General features: G+C 39.5%; 1 protein-coding gene across 1 annotated transcript in view; it reads right to left on the bottom strand.

The window, feature by feature from the left end:
- creb3l2 (cAMP responsive element binding protein 3-like 2) overlaps positions 1-26,360 on the bottom strand; it is a 68,371-nt gene that overhangs the window by 11,932 nt on the left and 30,079 nt on the right. Inside the window, exons 2-10 of the mRNA XM_055650361.1 lie at positions 21,352-21,559; positions 18,216-18,427; positions 16,489-16,576; positions 12,262-12,437; positions 11,636-11,785; positions 10,837-10,895; positions 10,414-10,482; positions 7,645-7,744; positions 1,157-1,283 (exon numbers count right to left, since the gene is read on the bottom strand). Of these exons, the coding sequence (XP_055506336.1) occupies positions 1,157-1,283; positions 7,645-7,744; positions 10,414-10,482; positions 10,837-10,895; positions 11,636-11,785; positions 12,262-12,437; positions 16,489-16,576; positions 18,216-18,427; positions 21,352-21,559 (1,189 nt within the window). The remainder of the gene's footprint in view (positions 1-1,156; positions 1,284-7,644; positions 7,745-10,413; positions 10,483-10,836; positions 10,896-11,635; positions 11,786-12,261; positions 12,438-16,488; positions 16,577-18,215; positions 18,428-21,351; positions 21,560-26,360) is intronic.

Raw genomic sequence — 26,360 nt, 5'->3', positions numbered from 1 at the left:
ATTTGGTGCCGTCTTGTTATAATGGTGCATCATTTACCTTATGAAAAAAAACCTCTCAACTCAAAATCAACCTGCTTGATACTACAAATTCTATTTCAGTCATCTACATCAACAAATATAATATTATGCCTCAGAAGAACACACACACACACAAACACGCACGCATTGTAGGTAGCATACTTCTGGTCAATGGTTTTCAGCTAACCTCAATACTGGGAATAGGGGTGGCATGTTGGGTACAGAGTGATGGCAAAGACCATAGACCTAAATAAACCTTTATTGTGGCCATGGATGTCAGGTCGAAAGCTGGGAGAGGAAGGTTGGAATAATGAGGGAATAGATTCATTTAGCAGTTGGAAAAAAAGGAGAGGAAACTCAATATGAATGGAAGTTCACAAGATGCTAGGGGCCGATGAATTACGAGACAAGCAGTTCTGACAATGGGATGTATTAGGACAGGCGGTTTAAAAATGGATATCACAGGATATGTGGAGGAGTTCAGAGATCACGACAACGCTGAGGCCACGACTAGTTCCCAGAATGCGGGAATTCCTCACGACCATAAAGGCGACTCCCCGCAACCACCTGCAACCTTGTGGAGACCAAGTGAATGTCGCCGAAGTGGGACAGGCCCATTCGAGTTAATGGCCTACCCCTTATTCTTAAACTGTGACTCCTGGTTTTGGTCTCCCCCAACATGTGGAACATTTTTCACACGCTGCATCTAGCCTGTCCAATCCTTTAAGATTGTTATATGTTTCTATAAGATCCTCTCTCATCCTTCTAAATTCCAGAAAATACAAGCCAAGTCGATAGTTTTTGTAAAGTCATGAAGGGGATACACTGAGCAGATAGAGAGAAACTGTTCACACTTCCAGAGGGAAGATAAACTTGAGGGCATAAAATGAAGGCGATTGGTGAAAATAAACTGAGCGGAGAAGGTCTTTTTAACAGAACCACAATACAACTGGTATGGATTTGAGAAGCTGAATGACTGTCTTTTCTGCGATGTCCTTTCTGTGAACTGGTACTAATGCTGCCATCAATGTCTATTTCGGATTTTGAATAATTAATCTGCATCACAAATCAAACAGAAGATGTCAGTGCATTCCAGGGTCCTAACTATTTTTCGATAGATCGTCTTTCACTTACTTACCAGTGGCTGCATAAGATTCTTGTGTGGAATCTTGAATGGGCACAACTGATTTTGTCACAGAAGATGAGAATGGGTCGAATTTGTTACTCATACCTCCCAATGCGATGGCAAAACACAGCACCACAATCTGGAACAAACAGAGTTTCAGAATTTTTTTAGTAATCTCGCAGTGACTATAAAGAACACATATTTTATTAAAGGACAAGTGAAAGCAATAGACAATAGACAATGACAATATGTGCAGTAGTAGGCCATTCTGTACTTCGAGTCAGCACCGCCATTCACTGTGATCATGGCTGATCATCCACAATCAGTACCCCGTTCCTGCCTTCTGCCCATATCCCTTGACTCCGCTATCTTTAAGAGCTCTATTTAACTCTCTTGAAAGCATTCAGAGAATCAGCCTCCATTGCCTTCTGAGGCAGAGAATGCGACAGACTCACAACTCTTGGTGAAAATTATTTTCCTCATCTCTGATCTAAATGGCCTACCCCTTATTCTTCAACTGTAGCCCCTGGTTCTGCACTCCCCCAATATCGGGAACATGTTTCCTGCCTCTAGCATGTCTAATCCCTTAATGATCTTGCGTTTCAATAAGATCTCCTCTCATCCTTCTAAATGCCAGTGTATACAAACCCGGTCGCTCCATTCTTTGAACATATGACAGTCCAGCCATCCCGGGAATTAACCTCATGATCCTACACTGCACTCCCTCAATAGCAAGATTGTCCTTCCTCAAATTAAGAGACCAAAACTGCACACAATACTCCAGGTGTGGTCTCACCAGCAGAAGGACCTCATTGCTCCTATACTCACCAGTACAACTGCAGAAGGACCTCATTGCTCCTATACTCAACTCCTCTTGTTATGAAGGCCTTTATTATTGGCTTTCTTCACTGCCTGCTGTACCTGAATGCTTACTTTCAGTGACTGGTGTACAAGGACTTCCTGTTTTCCTTACTTGACACCATTCAGATAGTAATCTGCCTTGCTGTCCTTGCCACCAAAGTGGATAACCTCACATTTATCACATTAAACTGCATCTGCCATGCATCTTCCCACTCCCCCAACCTGTCCAAGTCACCCTGCATCCTTACAGCACCCTCCTCAGTTTACACTGCCACCCAGCTTTGTGTCATCTGCAAATTTGCTAATGTTACTTTTAATCCCTTCATCTAAATCATTAATGTATATTGTAAACAACTGCAGTCCCAGCACCAAGCCTTGTGGTACCCCACTAGTCATTGCCTGCCATTCTGAAAGGGACCCATTAATCCCACACTTTGTTTCCTGTCTGCCCACCAATTTTCTATCTGTGTCAGTACCTTACCCCCAATACCATGTGCTCTAATTTAGCCCTCTAATCTCCTATGTGGGACCTTATCAAATGGTTTCTGAAAGTCCAAGTACACTACATGCACTGGCTCCCCCTTGTCCATTTCCCTAGTTACATCCACAAAAAATTCCAGAAGATTAGTCAAGCATGATTTTTCCTTCCTGTTACTGCTATCCAAATGTGCCGCTATTTCATCTTTTATAATGGCTCCAGCATCTTTCCCACCACCGATGTCAGGCTAACAGGTCTATTGAGGGATGTTTTCTCTCTCCTGCCTTTCTTAAAAAGTGAGATAACATTAGCAACCCTCCAATCAACAGGAACTGATCCTGAATCTATAGAACTTTGGAAAATGATCACCAATGCGTCCACAATTTCTAGAGCCACCACCTTAACTACCCTGGGATGCAGACCATCAGGCCCTGGGGATTTAGAAAACATAGAAAATAGGTGCAAGAGTAGGCCATTCGGCCCTTCGAGCCTGCACAGCCATTCAATATGATCATGGCTGATCATCCAACTCAGTATCCTGTACCTGCCTTCTCTCCATACCCCCTGATCCCTTTAGCCACAAGGGCCACATCTAACTCTATCTTAAATATAGCCAATGAACTGGCCTCAACTACCTTCTGTGGCAGAGAATTCCAGAGATTCACCACTCTGTGTGAAAAAAGATTTTCTCATCTCGGTCCCAAAAGATTTCCCCCTTATCCTTAAACTGTGACCCCTTGTTCTGGACTTCCCCAACATCAGGAACAATCTTCCTGCATCTAGCCTGTCCAACCCCTTACGAATTTTGCAAGTTTCTATAAGATCCCCCCTCAATCTTCTAAATTCTAGCGAGTACAAGCCGAGTCTATCCAGTCTTTCTTCATATGAAAGTCCTGACATCACAGGAATCAGTCTGGTGAACCTTCTCTGTACTCCCTCTATGGCAAGAATGTCTTTTCTCAGATTAGGAGACCAAAACTGTACGCAATACACCAAGTGTGGTCTCACCAAGACCCTGTACAACTGCAGTAGAACCTCCCTGCTCCTATACTCAAATCCTTTGCTATGAATGCTAACATACCATTCGCTTTCTTCACTGCCTGCTGCTCCTGCATGCCTACTTTCAATGACTGGTGTACCATGACACCCAGGTCTTTTTGCATCTCCCCTTTTCTTAATCTTTTATCAGCCTTCGGTCCCATTAGTCTACCCAACACCATCTTCTGCCTAATGTGAATTTATTTCAGTTTCTCTGTCACCCTAGGTCCTCTGGCCACGAGTACATCTGGGTGATTGGATCCGTTTTCACTAATGAAGACACAAAGTACCTGTTCAACTCGTCTACCATTTCCTTGTTCCACATAATAAATTCACCTGTTTCCGTCTTCAAGGGACTGACATTTGTCTTAACTAATTTTCTCTTCACATACCTGAAGAATCTTTTACTATCCTCCTTTATATTCTTGGCTAGCTTACCTTCGTACCACATCTTTTCTCCCCGTATTGCCTTTTTAGTTATCTTCTGTTGCTCTTTAAAAGTTCCCTAATCCTCTGGCTTCCCGCTCATCTTTGCTATGTTACACTTCTCTTATTTTTAAACTGTTCTTGACTTCCCTTGTCAGCCATAGTCACCTCTTACTCCCTTTAGAATCTTTCTTCTTCTTTGGAATGAACAGAGCACATTTTATCTAGTGCTGGTTGATATGGTAGTCAAGTCCTTAATATTAATTCAGACACCCAAATTAATAATTTGTCAATGTTGCAGATTAGATTCCCACTGTAATTAATATTACAAAACTAAGTTATTTGATACATCTTTTTATGGAAATAATATTGAGAAAGCTGTAACACTGTTATTTAATTATGGTTGAGGCTACCCATTCACAAGATTATGAAACAGGTCTGAGATAGGAGGAGGAGAATGGAATGGATGCTGGGCATCTGAACAGATAAAAATACTTTATATGTAAATATTTGGTGGGAAAGCAAAATGGTGGAGAGTCTGGATAACAACCAACTAACCAGACTGCCAATGTTAATTTGTCTTCCCATCATAGAGTAACAATCATTCTAGACCACAATCTGCAGATATTGCAGATGCCATTGAATGGGAGATACATAGATTGAGAAACATACCAAACATTTCAGAAAAATATTAGTTCTAGATAATGGAGAAACACATTACAGTTGAGCATGAAGTGTTTATAGGTGCAAGAGCCAAAAAATAAAAAGATGTTAATAAAACAGTGAATCACCATTCTCATCAGCTGAGAGATTTAGAGTTACAATACATAAATCAATAACATTGAACAGAAATTGTGCTTGGTAATGCTCCTTCATAGTGAAATTTATTAAAATTACACTGGCAGTATATACAAATCATAGTTAAAACATAGTTCATAGTATGCCATTGTGGAACGGTTTGTCCATCGAAAGGACTGCAACAACTAGATTTCATGCATTGCTCAAATGGCATATAAATAATTTGGGTTGTGAAAATAAACTGAATCCTCTTAAATCTATAGGAGCCTCCTACGTAATATCGTAAAGTCAGAGAAACGGGCCTTTGGCCCACCAGGTTAGCATCAACCATCCATCCAGCCCCATTATGACACAAATTTTATATTAAACCCATTTTATTCTTCCAGAGTTCCATCAACTCGCCCACACACCAGAAGCAATTTAGAGGGTCAATTAACCCAACAACATGCACATTTTTGGTATGCAAGAGGAAACTGGAACAGGGAGCATGTGTGGAGTCCATACAGACAGCACTAGAGGTCAGGATTGAACCATGGGGCACTGGGGCTGTGAGGCAAAGTCTCAGTTAACTGTGCCACCGCTATTATGGATGAATAACTGACCCAAGATATTGATTTGGTTTTGTTTTCCACAGATCACTCCTTCACTGCTGAGTACTTCCAGTATTTACTATTATTGTTTCTTATTGCGAACACAGAGAGATTTATTTGTGCAAAATTCAAACTGCTGGAGGAAGTCAGTAAGTCAGGCAGCATGTAGAACATAGAACAGCGTAGGAACAGGCCTTTCGGCCCACAATGCATGTGCCAACCATGTTGCCGAGAATAGATTATTTACCTGCACACAATCCTTATCCTTCCATCCCCTGCATATCCATATGCCTTTCCAAAATACTCTAAATGCCACTATCATATCTGCCTCAACCAGCAACATTTTCCAGGCACTCACTATCCTCTGTGCAAAATAGTTGCCCCACACATCTCCTTTCAACTTTCCACCTCTCACCTTAAAGTTATGCCCAGTGGTATATGGTCAAGTGATAGGCGGATTCATGCGAGGAGTGGCTGATTGGTGGGTGAATCAGATGGGGAGAGATGGTGAGGAAGGATTGATTGGCAGATGAATCACGTGGGGGAGAGATGGATGAAGATAGTAATCAAGCATGAAGATAAGTGGAAAAGGAGATTTGCTTTTCAATCCATTGCTTTAACATGTATCCTTACATTAAGAATAATGGGAGATGTTGCATGATTTTGGACAAAGCAGAGCAGATGTAGCAGTGAATTACTTTTAGAGGTTGCCAGGAATAACAAACCTCCTTCTTCTTGTGTTTGAGGCAGCAGAGGTTATGTTCCAGGGCCTGATCTTGAAGCTCCTCCGCACCATTCCTGACCGCCATTTAGTGCGGTTCCTTACCAACTGCAGTTTTGTACTTAAGGCCAGCGACGGACATTCTAGCCGACTAAACGGAGTCCCCAAGGCTCAGTACTGGCCCCCATGCTCTTCAATCTCTATATCAGCGATCTGCCACGCACGACCTCGCGCCAGTATGGATACGCAGATGACCTGGCCCTAATGCATTTGGACAGGAGTTGGTCAAACGTGGAGGATGTGCTCTTGGTGGATATGGAACTTGTCGCGGGCTGGAGGCTAAAACTGAGTGTGGCAAAAACCACCACAACGGCCTTTCACATGAACAACAAGGAAGCTCAACGCCAGCTAACCGTCACCCTCAATGGGTCACCCCTACCCTATAACCCATTTACTACATGCCTCGGGGTGAAATTAGAGCAGCAGTTGACCTACAAGCAACACCTTGAAGCTCTCCTGTGCTAAAGTCTCGGCGTGGAACAACCTCCTGCATTGCTTGGCTGGATCGTCATGGGGCACCAGGACATCTACTCTCCGAACCAGTGCTCTTGCACTCGTGTACAGCGCCGCTGAGTACGCCGCCTCAGCATGGTGCCGCAGCGCTCATACTAGCAAGCTAGATGCCATCCTCAACGACACCATGCGGATCATCACCAGCTGCCTACGTCCAACTCCGACGGATCTTCTGGCGGTGCTGGAAGGTATCGCACCCGCCAAGCTTCGCAGAGAGTACTTCACCCACAGGCTGGTGTGCAAGGCCCTATCGGACGCCAAACATCCTTTGCACCACCTCGCCCAGTACTCACAGCAACTGGGACCTCAACGCCTGTCATCACGTCGTCCCTTCCCTCGTCACGCAGCGACCATCTGTGGCTCCGGTTTCAAAACAGAGCATGGAGAACCAGCTGGGAACAGACTTCACAACCTCTGCAATTCACTGTCACACCGAACACCACAGCCCCACCTGGCCCGAACCTGCCCCGCAAAAATAAACCTAATATATTTTCTCATACAGTGCAGTAAATGACTATTTGCTGAACTAGGACGTTAACACTAGTCAAAATGGCTATGGAAGCGAAATAATAGCTCACATCCACTCTACACAGTAAACAAATAGGACAGCATTATTTAGATTAGTTTAGAGATACAGGGCAGAAACAGGCTCTTCGTCCATGCTGATCAATGATCCCTGAACACTGACACTATACTACACACCAGGTACACTTTACAATCTTCACCAAAGCCAATTAAATAAAAACTTGTGTGTCTTTGGAGTGTGGGAGGAAACCAGAGCCCCCGGGAAAAACTACAGGGTCATGAAATGAACATATGGACCTCGTACAGACAGCACCCGTAGTCAGGATCAAACCCGGGTCTCTGGTGCTATGAGGCTCAACTCTACCACTGCGCCATCATGTCATCCATTATAATGGAGTAAATATCATGAAGTGCATCCCTGCCACAATTCTGCCTATAATTTGGTATAAGAACAAAGGAGAAGTTTCAACAAAACAGTCTTGGACTTTACCATCAGACATGTGCTGGTTTGTGTACTGGCCATCTTGCAGGATCTGGGCACCTTCCCCGCTACCAGAACCTGGAGACCTTGCAGCTGCTGGAGCAAGGACCTAAGAAATAAAATATTTATCATTATCAGATAATATCAGTGAAGACTTATATGCTATAACTATAGAACACTTATTTTTTACTTCAAAGTGGAATACAGGAGAACCAAAATTTGGACATGCATATGTAACAATGCATGGCGACTGGTGGCTTATTTCTGGATGGTGGTAATCATTATTAGTTTACTGACAGATACACTGCATTAATAATGTGACAAATGTCAGTTCTGGAAGATGAAACCTATGCAAAAGAAAGTACGTGAAAATTCAAACATTAATCTAAAATGAAAAATATAGAAAGTGACATTTTGCCATTCAGACCGAGTGTATGAACTACACTTAAATGTAAGTGTTGTTTAAATTTAAAACCTTTGACATAGTCACTAGTGAGTTCTGTACCCATTTCTTTGGCCAGGAGTGGTCACTCTATGAAGTGGATACTTTCCCAACATTTCTTCTTTTAAAAAAAATCCATTTTAGATTTCCAATATCTTGCCTTATATTGCCTAGTTTATATATAATAATAATTATAGTATAACAGATCTACTTTATGTGAAAAAGCAATTCCACGCACACTGCTCCACATGTTAAAAACCTGAGGTTGTTTATGGCTTAAATAGTCAAAGCAGCAGAAGTTGACTTTCTAAACATTAATATTAATTGTAGGGAGATGCTACCTGAACATTGACAACATACCTTGTGGAATATTCAAAACTTAAATGGTCTTGTGAAAGAAATGGTCTTGTGAAAGAAAACATTAAATATTTAATTTGTATTAACTGTTAAAATAGAGCACCAACACAGTACTGTTCCAATTTTAATGGAACTATTTGCATTGTGATTAAATTACTTGATTAGTATCCAAATAGCTGCACTATTCATGTGGTGGCACTTGAATACTATCTTAGCGGACTAATTTATATCCACCTAATTAAATACATGTGGAATGAAAACCTGGTATCAATAACGATGGCAAAGCTGCTGATTTAGCATTAAAAACTGTCATTCTGTCAGCACAGCAGGCTTTCTGCCCTTATGGTGCATCGGTTGTGGTTAGAAGGGTTTCTGTTGAAGGCAGAGTTTGGGACTATGCTGGAACAAATATCATGACTCGGGGCAAGTAGCCAGTGAATTCAGCAGAACACGACATCTAGCTCAATAAAACATATTCAAAGCCCAAAGTGATGCTAATAATTTCCAAAGCTAGAAACCCTACAAGCGGCTGTCATCAAACATCTTGTGTTCGTCACAAGATGTGAGAGTTAATGCTACAATGAGTTTCATTTTCTAGTGGATAATAGTCTCAGTTCTGCTGTCATGGACTCTATGGGGCAACAGGAGAAATGTTGGAAATACATTTTTGATACTATTTCTGTAGTCTTAGGTATTGATTTACAACCCCATCCTATTACTGCAATTTTTGGGCTACCAATGTTAGATTTTATTCATTTGTCCCGCTCCGCCCATTGGTTGATTGCTTTTACCACATTAATCGCCAGAAGATCTATTTTATTTAAATGGAAAGACTCCAACCGTCCGACCACACTCCAGTGGTACTCTGAAACGATATCATGCTTAAATTTAAAAAAAAAATCAGGAGTGACATTGTTGAACCCTTGGTTAAATTTGATAATACTTGGGGAAAATGTATTCAATATTTTCATACAACATAAATTGCTCCCTCTCTAACAGTTATAAAAACCATTTTACCTCTATATGGTGGAACGGACTTGACGACAAACAGACTTAAATTGTTGAAATTCTCAGCAGATTCAGTTTTGCTTTGCTTTGTTTATATTTATTTTATTTTTATTTTTATTTTTTTTCTCCTTTCTTCTTTTCTTTAGTTTAGGGCGGGGTTTTGTTTCTTCCTTTTCCCCTCTTCTTTTTGTCTTTTTATCTTTGTGGGTTTCTTTTACAGATTTAACTATATTTACATAGAGACCGGGGAGGTCTATATTCAATGTGTATTTTGACACTGGTCTCATATTAGGTTATACCTGTTATTAATGTAATCCTGATCCCTATGTATCAATGTCATTGTTATGTTTATCATTATTCTTTTTGCTCCGTTTTTTATCTTTTTTTTGGGGGGAAAAAAACAATGAAAAGATTTTAAAAGAAAGAAAGAAAGAAAGAAAGAAAGAAAGAAAGGAGATCCTACGAAAGTGAGAGAGCACAAGCACTGAGGGGGTTGGAGAGGTGGAAGAGAGGACAATTAGAGGAAGGGCATCAAAAATTGGAATCAGATGTCCTGGTCTGATTTCTCTGGTCGAAAGTTAGCTTTGGTTAGATTTTTCTTGCTGCTTTGGAACAGCACGAAGATTGAGGCATCTTGCAGGATCAAATCAAATATGACCTGGACTCATTGGTTGCATCAGCCAGACACTGAATTCAATTCCAGTCCATTTGGCTCCATCTCAAACATTCAGCACATAGAAACCTAGACTGGACTAGTCATATCTCTTTGTTCTTCTCCCTGAGCAGTTTATCCAAATTAATTTAGGATTCATTATTTGGAAAAAAAAATTCATATGGTTAATTTCAATTATTCTTTTATTAAAAACTGCTTGCTGGTTCCATTTTAAAGAATAAATGTTCTAGATGAATTATTCATTAAAGGGGAGAAACTTAGTATAAATTAATACACAAAAAACATGCCACATATTTACCTGTTTGCCTTTTCTAGATTTTCCACCTTTTTACGGAGTTTACTGTTTTCATTTGAACAGGATTCTACCCTGGTTGGACATAATGAAAAATTGTTTTATCAATCTTGTGATTCTGAGAAGAAATAAACAGCGCTAGGTCCACCAAGGAATGCTGGATCCCTAAATTGCTAACCATTTTAAATCCCAGTGCCATTCTGAACTTTCTGTCCTGGGCTTCAGTGAGACCTCATGCAAACTAGAGGAACAATAGCTCATTCCGCCTGGGTAGCTTACAATCTAATGGTATGGACATTGAATTTGAAGGTAACTGTCCACAAACAGCATCTCTGAAAACTTTCACACAAACAGTGACACGACTATCATGCACGCAAATCTAACACAAAAGGGGGAAGAGGAGCCACACAGCTTAAATTGTAGACCTACTTTTTCTCCAGCGTATCCATGTATTCTTTCTTCTTCCTTCTGCTCTCTTGAGCGGAGATCTGCCAAAAACAAATATTATCGTGAATTGTTTGCTATCTTGGACCACTTAACAGTCATACAGCACAGAAACAGGCCCTTTGGCTGAACTGAAGAAGGGTCTCAACCCTAAACATCGCCCATTCCTTCTTTCCAGAGAGTGCTGCCTGCCCCACAGAGTTCCTCCGGCTTTTTGTCTATCCGTCTATCCTTTGGCTGACTCATCCATGCCGACCAAGTTGCCTAACTGAGGTAATCTTATTCCTCTCCACCTAATATTCTGAATGGATGATAGACCATGAATTATAATCATTATCTTGAATTTACATTTTTTCTTATTGAGAATTAATTTACATATGACAGCACTATCAAGTGACATTTACCAATAATCTGATAACCTACGCTGACCTTGGATGTCATCAGGACCACACAAAAGCTGGTCTTAACTCACGTGACATTTATTGTTGGAGGCAAGGTGAAAAAGATGAGGGGAAAAAGGATTTTTAATATCTGTTGACAGTAGAATTTAGGAGCCAAAGAAAGGAAGTTAGATCACCAATGATTCTCTGGAAATGCATTGAGGGAGCAAGAGGTGAGCAAGATGAGATAGTATGGAGATTTCTATGATCATTTGATTCAATACAACTCAAGTGCTTCTGCAAATTCAGTGTATTATATGCAATGTTTAATAATTTATAGAACAGAGCTGTCTGAGAATTTTTAATCTTTGTATAGTTTGCTTAACAAAGTAGCATTTCATTACCTTGTTCTTAATTTTTCTCCGTATTTTCTTGAGTGCTTTCTCTTCTGCCTTTGTGAGTGGTAGCTTGACAGGAACTGGGTATCCTTCAGCAATCAGTGTACGTTTTTCTTCTTCCGTCAGAAGCAAAGGTCCTGATGATCCTTGCAGTTTCTGGGGTGAAGAATAATTCAATTAGATTTATTTTAAAATAATTTTGTTCAACTTTTTCTGTAATGTTAACAATTGCCAATTATGGGTGTGGTTTGCTTTATTATTTTTAATCTAATTCAGAATCATTCGGATCTTGTGTGAATAATCTTCAGAGACCAACCCTTCATTTCTGGGGACTTTTTGACGAGGCAGGGACAAGCTCTTTGAAGAAAAAAAATGGTTTCAATGTTATCAGAACACTATGTGATTCAGCTCATTTTAAGTTTTCTTTTTTGACTTCAGTGAAAGTGCAATTGGACCAAAATTCAGCCAAGTTAATTAATATTATTGAAATTTCAGTTTTCAACAACATGAGCAGGTAGTGGCCTGAAGTTCAAATTTACTAACGTCAGGTCGTCAATAACAGTTTATACCTCCGCGAAGATTTGTAAAGAATAAGGACACAGATACACATAATTAATAAATATGTTACTTACATGTGGTGCAGTGAGAAGAGGGGAGCTGGACAAAGCAGATGGTGCACGTGTTATGATTTTTCCAGTGGGCTGTGGCTCGACAGGGTCTGGTGACTGAACAGAACGTATTGGGCTTTGTCCACCCTCACAGTCACTGCCATGGCTGCTTGGTGGGGTTGGTGGCAGTTGCACTATATCTGCTCCCAATGGATAGAAAGACAAAATAGAAAGTCATGTAACCACATGTTCACTCTATATTTAGGTAAAATGTCTTTAGCACAGAATGAACCAATTGTACAAATTTGTGAGAGATTTTTAAAAACGTGCATTTTCCCAGCAATGTTATCCAAGCACAAATGATCATAACTCTTAATTCTTTATGAAAATAAGTGTGAACCAACATTTTATGATTTCTCATATTTATGTTCTTTGCACTTCACATTGGCTACTTACATTTACGTAGACCTTTAATGACTGTTTATAACAAATTGATCACCATTTATGGACTCTCTCAAGAGAAGAAATACAAATCTAACTCTAAAGATTTAACAAGCCATTAGGAACTGTAAATAAACGAGAGTGGGACTTCTTAAGTTTATCGAGAAATCAATAAAATGCTAAGTTACTTATTGCAAGAGGTAGCTGAAGAAAAGACCACAATCATTGTTGCAAAAATAAAAACCGATACACTGCAAGTAAAGGGAAACCTGAAGAGGATAAAGAGTTCTTTTTTTGGCTTTGGGAAAAAGTTTAGTTTAGAGATACAGCGCGGAAACACAGGCCCTTCGGTCCACTGGGTCCGCGCCGACCAACGATCCCCGCACATTAACACTATCCTACACACACTAGGGCCAATTTTTACATTTACCAAGCCAATTAACGTACAAACCTGTACTGTCATATGCTGAGAGAATGGAGCGGCTGGGCTTGTATACTGAAATTTAGAAGGATGAGGGTATCTTAATGAAACATATAAGATTATTGGGGTTTGGCCACACTAGAGGCAGGAAACATGTTCCCGATGTTGGGGGAGTCCAGAACCAGGGGCCACAGTTTAAGAATAAGGGGTAAGCCATTTAGAACGGAGATGATGAAACACTTTTTTACACAGAGTTGTGAGTCTATGGAATTCTCTGTCTCAGAGGGCGGTGGAGGCCGGTTCTCTGGATACTTTCAAGAGAGAGCTAGATAGGGCTCTTAAAGATAGTAGAGTCAGGGGATATGGGGAGAAGTCAGGAACGGGGTACTGATTTTGGATGATCAGCCATAATCACATTGAATGGCAGTGCTGGTTCGAGGGGCCGAATGTCCTACTCCTGCACCTATTGTCTATTGACTTGAGTGTTGGAGGAAACCAAAGATCTCGGAGAAAACCCACGAGGGTCACAGGAAGAACGTATAAACTCCGTAATGACAGCACCCGTAGTCGGGATTGAACCCGGGTCTCCGGTGCTGCATTCGCTGTGAGGCAGCAACTACCGCTGCGCCACCATGACCGAGTAAAAGATTGTGTGAAGAGTCTAAATTTTAAAGCGGGATTCACAGGAAGATGGAGAGGAGTGCTTAAAGTAGGCTCCAGCATTTAGCAATAGAAAAGTCGGTGTACATTGGCAGACGGCACTGGAGTTGGAAATTTTAAACTGAAGCAGACTAAAGATCTAGGAGGAAGTCAAAGACAGATTTTGAGAGTGTATGTACAAACTTAGAAAATGAGTACCATGTAGAGGTGATAGTTCAAATATTTGCACAAAGCAAAGAAAGAATTATCAGAAATACACAGAAAAATACAAAAATTAGAGTGAAATCAGGAAACATTAAGTCCTTGATATTGATGTCCCCATTGATATTAGAGAAAAGAACAAAGATGTAATCGGTGTATCTGTAATGTGTTCAGGAGAATATTCAGTCAGTGTATTTTTGACCGACCAGAAGGGAAACATTGCTCGATTTGGTTGAGTAGGCAGGTGTCACTGCAACAACAAGTGGATAACAGCAATGATCTTATCATGAGGTTTAGTTTGGTATAGAAGAACATGGACCATTCTATAGAACTACTTATTTGAAAGAGGGCTAAATATAGTAGGATAACGAGGAGATGTGGTGAAGTGGAACTAAAGATTGGCAGGTAAAACTGCACCACAGGAGACCAAAGAGAAGTAGGCCGAGTTTGAGAATGTACAAACTCAGCACATATAGCACCCATGGTCAGGATCGAACCTTGGTCTCTGACGCTTAAGGCAGAAACTCTACTGCCAAGGCACTGTGCCACCCTCGTTTAGGAATAGTATTTGTCTGGTGATCTTCTTAGCAACTCAAACACTCTCCTTTTTCAAAAGTTTCAGCTCCTACTCTATTTCACTGGGCACGTGTAAGCTCTACACCGTGAACCGTTGGTTATTGTAGACATATGGACCATAATTGTGCAATTTACCAGATTCTGATTAGATTGTTATATACACCAGGATGCAAAGGAATTTATTGTTCGCATGAAGTCACAAGTTTCTCCAGCAGTTTGTTATTTGCTTCCGACTTATCTTTGTCTATTCCCAAAGAAAAAATGAAATTTAATACCCAAGATAGACATAAAAATGCTGGATATACTCAGCAGGATAAGCAGCATCTCTGGAGAGAGGGAATGGGTGACGTTTTGGGTCAAGACCCTTCTTCAGACTGAGTGTCAGGGAGAAAACACAGTTCAAAGGGAATGATGATCAAGGAAAATGTAGAATGGTTCATTGTTAGCTATGGGGAAGTTAACAACGAGGCATACAATCGTAAAATTTAATCAGGAGGACAGCAAAACTAGTCAGAGAACTAGGATGGGGAGGGGAGGAGAGAGAGGGAAAGCAAGAGTTACTTGAAGTTAGAGAAATCAATATTCATACTGCTCGATTGTAAGCTGCCCAAACGAATTAAGAGGTGCTCTTCCTCCAATTTGCGTTGGACAGTGGAGGGGGTCCAGAACCTATATACTTAATGCCACTAAGTAATAACTCAGATGACAACCTGTAGTATAAACTTCCTCCATAACTGCTAAATGTTAACATTTTTCACTTTAAAAAAAAAAAACAACAGACAAGCTTTTTGTTGGGGTTTGTTAAAAAATCAAAATATATTGTAGATGCACTTCTGATAATACAAACCTGCTTCTGACACCATCCATGTGGTCAAGTAATTTGCTAAAGCACATATTCTAAATAAATTAATTACACAAATCAAATGCCAGACAGATAATAAACAAAGATAATGAAAGAAAACAAGGGTCAACATGAAAGTAGAGAAGACCATGAGAGGTCTCTCTGGCAAAAGTTGGAAAACATTTGTGTTCACCATTTACCCATCAAGAATATTCAATGCAAAAACTGATGCAGAGTTAATATAGTACAAGAATATGGTTGAAACATGCAAGATAATACATTAAATCTTTTACAAATCCTAACTGGGTGCAAAATGTATTTAAACCCCATGTTTAATTTTCAATGCAATAGTTTGAAAGATCAATTGCTATCCTGGAGATGACTGACAGCTAAAAGCATTAAGGATGGATAATTCTGAATGAATACATCACAAGATTCAAGAGGGCCCATCCAAATATTACAATATTAGTCCAATTCTAAAAGTTCAAGTCAATTCACGTTAGTGGCCATAGAATAGATTTACAGATTTTATTCATCTTACTACTGTTGATTGTTGTAGTTCTTTCCTCAGGGGAAAATAAGCGAGTTGCAATGAAACTGAGAAAATTGTACAATTTTTGTGAAGGGAACAGACTCAATTGATTATTTAGAAATATACTCATACTTTGTCCCACCCATACAGAGCAATGGTGCTTTTGTTCCATGCTCCATCAAACAGAATTACAATGTGGAATCTGTCCACATTTCTTTCAAACATCCCAGGTTATATTTTCACAGAATAGTTACTACTCATTTCTAATGTGTAATAATTTAGTTCCATTGTATCAATTTCTCCTCATTTCATTTTGAAATGCTACCTTCAAAACGAACAAAAGCTAATTAAAAACATTAGCCAAGCGGGCATTTAGCACAATAGCAACATTGGTTCCAACATTTGGATTAATATCTCGTGGTGTATCAACTATCCAACTGGGGTGAGAGATTGCAACCTTCACGTGGTCCGCCCTATTTCAATGAATGCAATCAACCTGGCGAGCACAATCAAATAGAACAAGTTGCCCTACAACTTTAGGCTGTGTACGCCATACACAAGAAGAACTATCCACCTCACCTTCCTTTGGAGACAAATTGAGGAACTGATCCACCTCATGCGGTTCCAACTTAATCTTTGGAAGAACCTTCTGTGCACCGCTGGTAGTCTGAAATAATACAACATGGAAGCATGAAACACTGATCAAAGCAGGGGTCAAGAGAAGATTCCATCTGCAGGGATTAGGCTGTAGAGCTCTTTTTTAACCAGCATAGACTCAAGACATATGGCTTCCTTCTGCGTGTAAATGTTCTTTGACTTTAATTTAATCAGAGGAAAGCTTTTGAGGCAGAGATAGGAAAATGTTTAGACATTTAATTTTGAAGAAAAGGATGGGGTCATATTGACTTAATAGAATCTTTCTATCCAGCAAAGGACAAGTTAAGAATTTAATTTGTAGTTACAACTTGCAGCGAAAATTTAATTCAATTGAAAACACTAGAACCCAATATCAGAAGTGTGATGTGACTGAGCAGGCTCTTGGTACCAAGCACAATTCTACATCCTTTTGGTTCCCACCTCCTGGACCATTAATCTCCTAGACCAGGACATAGCAGTGTCAATTCATTCATAAATTTAGAAATACAAATATAAATTGAATTAAAAATAAAAGATGAATACAATACAGTTATTGTGAGAATCTGCATTAAAATATTCATATTTACTGAGATTACTTTGTTTTATTTATATTTATATAATACAATTTGGCTAACTTTGTGATTTTTTTTCAGAACTATGATTCACATGCAAAATTAAAGTTAACATGAAGTTGCTCAATTGTCAGACAATTGGCCAAGCATTACAGACCTTTCTCAAGGTTAAAGATTGGCAAGCATGAGCGATTGCAAAAGATATTCAGCATTTAGCTGATGAAAATCAAGAAATTGTAGATGCTTTAAATATCCAAAATTAAAATGGAAAGTACTACAAATACTCAAGAGCTCCGACAACAGGTGATGAAAGAGAAACAGAATTAATATATCAGGTCAAAAATATTTTATCAGTTCTGGGAAACAATATGTTAATTTTCAGTTTCAAGGTAGCATGGAAGGATGGCAGTATAAACTGGTAACACATAAATCATCATAATCATACTTTATTAGCCAAGTATGTTTTGCAACATACGAGGAATTTGTTTTGCCATACAAAACATACAAGAAGCAACAAGACACACAAATACATTTTAACATAAACATCCACCACAGTGACTCCTCCACATTCCTCACTGTGATGGAAGGCGAAAAGGAAAGTTCAATCTTTTCCCATAATGGATGCTAATCACCACGTTATTCCCCGAGATGCAGACAGAGAAATTCAGAAAGGGAAGATTCAAAAATGGATCACATGAAGATGAAACCATATGAAAATTAGTAGCAAAAGTAATGAAATTGCAGTACAAGTGCAGGTATCAGTACAAAGCCAGTTGGCAAAAAATGTGATGAAAAAGAGTTGAAGGCCTGAAATAAAGATGTTCATGCACTCAACCAAAATATTAAAATCAGGCCTGGCTTGGGTCCATGCGAGTTCCCTTATTTGACTTGGAGAAGGAAAATTTGATCAATGCGAGAACAAAATGTACAGCTAAATTTTTCAATGTGACATGCATTTTTCAGCAGGGATCATGTCATTGCAATAGGGTTAGAAATCTGATATTTTAACTTTATTAACCTTAACTGAAATAGTGTCATATTTTTGAAACCCTGGGATGGCCCAGAAAAGCTAATAGAGATACAAGAGGCAAACCTCACCTGTACATTGGAAACTGCATCAAGGTCAGATTCATTCACAGAGGTTACCTCCACCTTGTATGTGTCAAGTGCAATGTCCATGACTGTGGAGATTGCTGCAGTTGTTAAGGTAACAGAAGGTGCAAGACAATTATTATCACAGAGGAGAGCTTCGTGCTTCAGTGTGATTGGCTTTAGATCAGATCTCACTGACCAGGATTCACACTCCATATCTGCAGGAAAGAATTTAGAGTATTTATATTTATTAAATATTTTACATTTGATTATTATCAAATTTACCCCTTGCATGGATTTCCTAAAGTAGGCATAATTGTGGAATCAATTACTATTAATGTGATCATTCATGCAACAGGTATTTCTTTTCTGTTAGTACCATTGATGCTTCCATTTGTCCACAGGTTCACTGCTGCATTCTCACAAGTTTACTATTTGCACATTACATGTGTTTAGCTCCATTGGTATATGCAAACGTCCAAACGTAAAATCAGAGTCAAGGTACAAATACCAGCACTTAAAATAAAGTCAAACCGGTGATAATGCTGGAGTAACTCAGCGGGTCAGGCAGCATATCAGAAGAAAAGGAATAGGTGAAGTTTTGGGTCGAGACCTTTCTTCAGATAATGTCTTGCAATGTTTTTTTATTGGCGCAATATGCGCCTTTGGGCCAGAGTGAAAATTATTGGCACAAATTCAACATATGGAGAAATCCTCAAGAGTAACTTTCCTCCTTCCTCTGACATCTCATCAACAAATCTGCGCGGCTTCGTCAAAAGTGGCGAGAATGTTCAATGGTCCGATTTTGTTTGTCATTTATTACATAATAGTTTGCATTGCAAACTGAGAACATCCCAAAGTTGTGGAGATCATGTACCCACAGATGTGCAAGTCAGGTAATTTTGAAGAGAATCACGTATTCTTTGGAAACTAAACACCAAGGGGAAAAAAATCAATGCACATAAATCATAAAAAAAAAATCGTAAAATATAATTGTTTGGTAGGCTACATGTGCTTTTCAAATACCCTGTACAGCAATCTTCAAAACAGATATCTCAAAGCATTGCTGCAATGCTTGATCACTTCACAACGGCTATAAAAGGAATTGTGACTATTAAGAGTTGAAAAGAAATATGGGAAATATAGAAGGTTGCTTATGATTAGGGCAAGAGCAAGTACAAGAATCCTTCCACCCAAAAGCACATCAAGTAACTGGAGTTCCAATTAATTAAAACAAAAGAGCCTCCAAAATGACATTGGCCCTGTAAATATGCAGAGATCTATCATGTTAGCATTCAATTATTGGTCTCAATGCCAAATGTTTCCAATTCAATATTTCTTGATTCAAAATCTCCCAAAGGCCTTCTGTCTAATTGGGAGCTTGCTACAAATAAGTACTTGGGTTAAAAATTTATAAATTCTATTTGGATTTGTGTGCACTAAATGTCAATGGGATCTCCTGCAGCCTTCTGACAACACAGTGGAAAAATATTTGTCGATGAATGTTACATTGGGGAATAATGAAATAGCCTTGGCTAGTAATGTATGCTGCTCCATTATAATCGCTCAATAACTATAAAGATAAATATTACATTGGCCTCAAAGTTCATAGGTGTACTGTTCTTCACCCGTTATGAGGATCGAAAATGAACAAAATTGGTTTGTCTATTTTGTCTAATTATGAGCAGATACTGTAAAATAAGATCAAATCTTTGCTGATTTCACTTTTGCAGACTGAAGGGGATCTATTACTGCAAAATAAAAGCTTCAGATCCTTGGAAAAAAAAATCAATCCTGCTTAATTTCAGTCAAATGCCAACTCTATTCACAATGTGGTCAATGATAATTTAGTCCAATCTCGTCTTCACACGAGTAAGACATAGCCAAAGCAAAAGTACCACAAATTTCAGAATTGCTGTTCTTATCCTCAAAACGGGAGCCCCAAGGTCAATTCCAAAATGACTTAACAGGATCCCAGCTAAATAGTAGAGATTTAATTTCCAGTCTGTTTGTTATTCTGTAATGTAGTTACCGTATTTCCCGGTGATGAAGACGCACCCCCATTTTTGAGGTTTTTCAGGCGAATGCTCTCGAGCTTGAAGGTCGAAGACAGTCGCTGAAAAGTCGCGTTAGTGGGACAGGCCCTTTAGGCCTTCAAAGTATGCTTTGCCATTTTTCAAGATCATAGCCGACATATTCCTGCTTGGTTTTCCTACCCCATCCCTGGATTCCCTTAATATTAAAAATATTAGACTCATTTGAATTAATTCAATAACTGCTCCATCTGGGGCAAAGAATTCCAAAAGACTCACTATCCCAAGTGAAGAAATGTATCTGCATTCTGGCCTAACCCTTATTGAGACAACACCGTTTTAGACTTCTCAGACTTTATCTTCCCTTTATCCAAACTGTCAAATTCCACAGGAATTTTGTAAGTTTCAATGACATCATCTCTCATCCTTCCAAACCACCTAGAATACAGGCCTAGTCTACTCAATTTCTCCTCGACGTCAATCCTGCCATCCTAAACACCAATCTGCTAAACCTTTCCTGTGCTTACTCTAGAGCAGGTATATCCTCTTTTAGATAAAGGGGACCAAAACTGCGCACAATAGCCCACGCTCCCATAGTCCCATCATGACTATATATACACACCCACTGCAAGATATCACACACTCAAATTTTCTTGAACAGGCCAACATATCATTTGCCATTATAACTGCTTTGCTGCAACTGCACATTCGCCGTCAGTTAAAACGGTCTTGTGTAGAAGGATGCCTGGATCCCTTTCAATGTCAACACTTCGCAAATCAATCAGAATTTGAAAAAACTCTGCTGTTGTCTCGTGCACCAAAGAGGATCTCAAATCCACATTAATGTTCCATTTGCCATTTTCTTGCTTATTCACCTAGCTTATCTATATTCCTATTAAGCGTCATTACACTCAAAGTTTTGTATTATCTATTGCTAATACCAAAGCGAGGAATTACAAGGTCGCCTCTGAAATGGATTAATTTATCTGTACATGCAAACATTAATATCTCCAAAATTATTTTTGAAGCAAATAAGTTTCAAATAAAAGTGCATTGTTTTTCTTTTTAAATATTCTAAATCATTTTAATTCAACTTTAGATATAAATACCTTCACTGAAGTCATCTTCAGTTGAGAGCTGTGTGAGTGGAGACTGCGGTCGGGAGTCACCCGCCAAGGAGTAGCTGTGTTCAGCCTGAATATGTGGAGCAGGTGAGAGCTCTGCATCCATCAGCTCATTTTTATCAGAGAGGAAAGGATCGTTGAAAAGATGGCCCAGCATATCCTTGGAATACTCATCCAACATCTCCGTGAAGTGCTGAGGAAAAACACAGAAGGAAAATCTCTAAATCCTTTGATTATTCATGATAATGAAGCAGTTAAATTTTGCCAGAGTGATATTACCAGCAACACACACACACACACAAAGCCTGTTAGGTTGGTTTTTCCCTCTCCTCTGACAATGACGAATCTATTTGGCATTTCTTAGACCTAACCTACATTTCAATTGTTTTGTCTCTATCGTCCCTGTTTATCAACAGTTTAACACCATGGCAACCTTGGCCTTATCCTTGTGATACTTCCTTGTACTTTCCTCCTTTATTCTCTCTTTAATTTAAAACTAACATGTGTTCAATCATTCCCAGTTCTGATGAAAGGGAATCCACCTGAAAAGTTACCTTTTTCTACTGTTACAGATGCTGCCTGGCCTGCTGAGCGCTTTTGATTGCAGGGTGCACAAGTTATTGTTGCAGCTTTCCTGTGCAATGTAATATACCATTGGTTTAGAATGGCTATGCAAGAAAATATTCACCAATAAAAAGTTTCAGTTAATTTAATCAATGTTTATGTGGTTCCTGGTTGCATAAGAAAGAATTGACCACCCGCCCAGGTATTGCATACTTGCTTGTGCATTCTAAAAGCAGAACCCAGAACTAAAAGCATGCACACAACCCGTCAGTAAGACTTTAAGTGAACTAAGCGATGTAAGGCTGCAACTCTACCGCTACGCCACTGTGCCGCTCCAATGTGAAGAGATTAAACTTAAAATTCTTAATGCCACCAAAGAATGACCCGAGACAATTCATTGTAGCCCGGTGACGCTATAGTACGTCATACATCTTCTGCTCAAGCAAGGAACGACTGATTGCACTAGATAATTATAAATATCATGGAACTCAACTTTGGCTAAATATAGCCTCAATAATAGTATTCTGACACTATTCAAGAATGACAATGAGCACAACAGCACATAATGTAGATATTGATCTAGCATGAGAAGCACTCTCTTTTACCCCTGTGGCCAATAATTTCAAGAAAAATGCACACGGGAATTATTTTTTCATTTTAAATGTTGCAGCTATTAGCAGGTTGGTAGGTTAATTAAATTGTAATTTGCTCCCATTGGCTACATGGGTGACAGAATTTGAAGGAGAAAATGGGAATGGGGACAGAATAGTAGTGATTAGCATAATGGATGCTTGATGGACAGAGTGGATTAGGTGGGCCCTGCGACTATGACTAAATTTACAAAATGTCCGATCCATAACCATGTGATGAAAAGTAGTCTCCCTTTGGTTTGGAAATAGATTTATTATTATCACATGTACCGACGTAGTGAAAAACTTTGTTTTGCCTGCTATCCAATCAGATAATACAGTACATCAATATCATAAAGGCAGACACAATACAATAGGTAGAGCAAAGGGGAAGATACAGAATGCAGAATATAGTTCTCAGCATTGTAGCGCACCAGTTCCATAGACAAAGTGCAATGTCTGCAATGGGGTATTAATTAAATGACACAGAATATATGTATCAACCAAAATTAAAATATGCCAAGTTGCTTGAAATATTCAACATGAAGAAATTTCATCCAGAGAGCTAAAGATGAAAATACCATTAGAGTTGGGAATGCATATGCAAATCAGGGACGGTTCTCCCCATCCTAAAGTAGTGTTAATACTTCATCCAATCTGAATAATCAAATCTGACAAGGTAACACATCAGGTACTAATTTCCTCAAGCAAGAGTCTTAACACCTTTTTGATCACCAACACCAGGCAAGGGTGGAGTGAGCTAGCTCACCACTGACCAGAAGCTTATCCATGTAAATAATATGGCTGCTGGGACTAATTAGAAGCTTGGCATTCTGTGGCAAGTGAATGGTGATCAGAATCTCCAGAGCCGTTCCATCTCCCACAGGTTAGGAACGCATAGAAACCCTCATTATTAGGCTGGATGCTGCTCGAATAACAGTTAAGATTTAACACCATCTAGGACAGAGCAGGTTCATTGATCACACCCAATATCCAGCTAAGATAATTACTAGTCTCATTACTGCCACAATATTGCAGTAGTGTTATAAGATGCACTACAGTACATTGCCAATACCCCAGTGACACTTCTCAAATTTGCAACTTCTACCAACTACGAAGACAAGGACAAGGAATCTATAGAAACACCTCCATCTGCAAGCTCCCCTCCAATTCTCATAGCATCCCGACTTGGGCAATATATAACTTTTAGAAATCCATTCCGAAAAGATGGTCGACCCTTGTCAGCAGGACTACAACATCATCATCCAACATTATCAATGGCAACTATTGGCTACTCTTGCAAGAATTTAAAAAACCTAAAAGGAAACATATTCAGAACCAGGCAAAAAATGTTTTGGAAATTTTGCTAGATGAACAGCCTAATCGCAGAGCAACTTCACATGGGAGTTTGCGCACAGGAGAGCTTCCAGACCATAAAACCGACTGATCACAGGATAAACATGATCCATCTTGAGAAATTTCATATCAACATTCATTCATGCAACACAAACTTCGCTTTTGCAGATTTACTGGGCCCAAATGTGCATCCTCTCATTGGTCAGAGAAGTATTGGCAATAGATCAAGTGTTAAGATGTATTTTATTGAAAAACATTTTTATTTTGGTTGTTAGCAACCACTAGAGAGAGTTAGCAATTGCAATCACAACAAATGTCTCTTAAAATCATCCTCAAGATATTAGTCAGCAAAGGGTTTCCCCAGTTTGGGCTGGCAATAGGCACCATCTGTCACCAGAATATTTTTCCATAACACCAAATAGGGCTATACGTCCAAAAGATCTCCGCCCTGAAACTGACACTTGCAATCCACCCCATTACGTGGAAATTCACAACCAAATGAACATCAAAAAGATATTTTATCAACAGAGCATCTTTGAAACCATCAACAAGATCTGTCTTGCTGATATTGCAAGGCAATATGACATAATTGCTGCCTAATTGAACAGAATTAAAAATTGGAGTACAGTAGTGGCCCCAACACCCTCAATACTTTTTTCACACAGAGAGTGGTGAATCTCTGGAACTCTCTGCCACAGAGGGTAGTTGAGGCCAGTTCATTGGCTATATTTAAGAGGGAGTTAGATGTGGCCCTTGTGGCTAAGGGGATCAGGGGGTATGGAGAGAAGGCAGGTACGGGATACTGAGTTGGATGATCAGCCATGATCATATTGAATGGCGGTGCAGGCTCGAAGGGCCGAATGGCCTACTCCTGCACCTAATTTCTATGTTTCTATAAGATCATAGTTGCTCTTGTAACTCAGCACCACTTTCATACACTAACACAGTAATCTCATAATTCTCTTGTTGTAAATAATACACTGAAAACAGAGGACCATTTGTCAAGACGTCAACTATTCCCTTCTTATAATGGAGACAGTGAAACTAACCCATTGACAAAGAATAAAGCAGAGGCTATTGTGCACTGGAGGGTCTACGTTACACAAATTACATGTGAGCATGAAACCACCTTTTGAACATTTCATATGGTTTCTAATACATTTGGCATGTACAGAATCTAATGGACAGATTATTTTGGGACCAATGCCTTGTATAGATTGTTTGTAGATTTGCCATAACATTTATGAATGGGTTAAAGCTGGTAATAAATAACTATTGAGATATGAAGAGAGTCTTGCTCGAGGGTGCAGCTTTAAAAAGTAGTTTTGGAGTCTAGATTTTAAATCATCTTAATTTCAAAATGGCATCTTACTTTAAACTACAGGTTTAGCATGCAACATGGCAGCACAGTAGCATAGATAGAGCTGCTGCTTCACAGCTCCAGCAATCCAGATTCAATCCTGACCTCTGATGCTGCTGTGCGGAGTTTGCATGTTCTTCATGTGGCTGTGTGAGTTTCATAGTCAAAAACAGAGAAGCTGGCTCTATGGCTCAGCATGCACTCCAGATTCTCCAGTTTCCTCTCACAACCCAGAGCGTGGTGGTCAGTAGCTTAATTAGCCACTGCAAATTGTCCCTGGTCCATGCATGATCAGTAGAATCTGGGGATAGACTTTAATTAAAACATCCAAAGACTAAAACCGTTTCTTGGTTCTTGGTCCTCCAAAATATTCCAAATGGAATTTAAACTGGAGGTGGTGAAGGGAGGGCTTAAGCCAGAAAGGGTTATTGGGAAGAAAGAGCTACTTTAAATTTAGTTGCATCTGGTTGGGTAACTATAGTTGGGTGGAGATTGTTCCATGCTTTAAATGTGCGGGGAAAGAACAAATTGCTGTATACATCTGTCTTTGTAGCTGGGATCACAAATTGGATCGAATGCCCTCGTCTGCTCCTAATTGGTTTGGGTTTGGTGTAGGTCTTGTAGTTTATGTCGAGCTGACCATTTAACATTTTGTAAAAACAGGTCAAACGGTGAGCTTCACGTCTGTCTTGGAGAGGGTTCCACCCCAGAGAATTCAGAAGTTTGGTGACACTCGCTTCTCTCTCTCTCTCTCTCACACATAGGTGTTAGTAACAAATCGAGCGGCCTGTCTTTGGACACGTTCGATGGAAGAAATGTTTTTATTTGTGTATGGGTCCCATGCTGCAACTGCGTAGTCCAAATTAGGTCTAACGAGGGTGAAGTATAGTTTCTCCTTGACAGAAATTGAACAATGATGAAAGTTGCGCCTCAGAAAGTTTAGGACATCTGTTGCTTTCACCATTGCATGATGAGTCTGACCATTCCAACACAGATCATTCTGCAATTTGATGCCAAGATACTTGGTTTGTTTGGATTCTTCAAGGGTGGGGTAGGATAAGTATAAAGGATGCTTGATAGCTGGT

This window comes from Leucoraja erinacea, chromosome 19 (assembly GCF_028641065.1).
Source record: "Leucoraja erinacea ecotype New England chromosome 19, Leri_hhj_1, whole genome shotgun sequence".
Classification (NCBI taxonomy): Eukaryota; Metazoa; Chordata; class Chondrichthyes; order Rajiformes; family Rajidae; genus Leucoraja; species Leucoraja erinaceus.
This window is presented reverse-complemented; position numbering and strand designations above follow the sequence as displayed.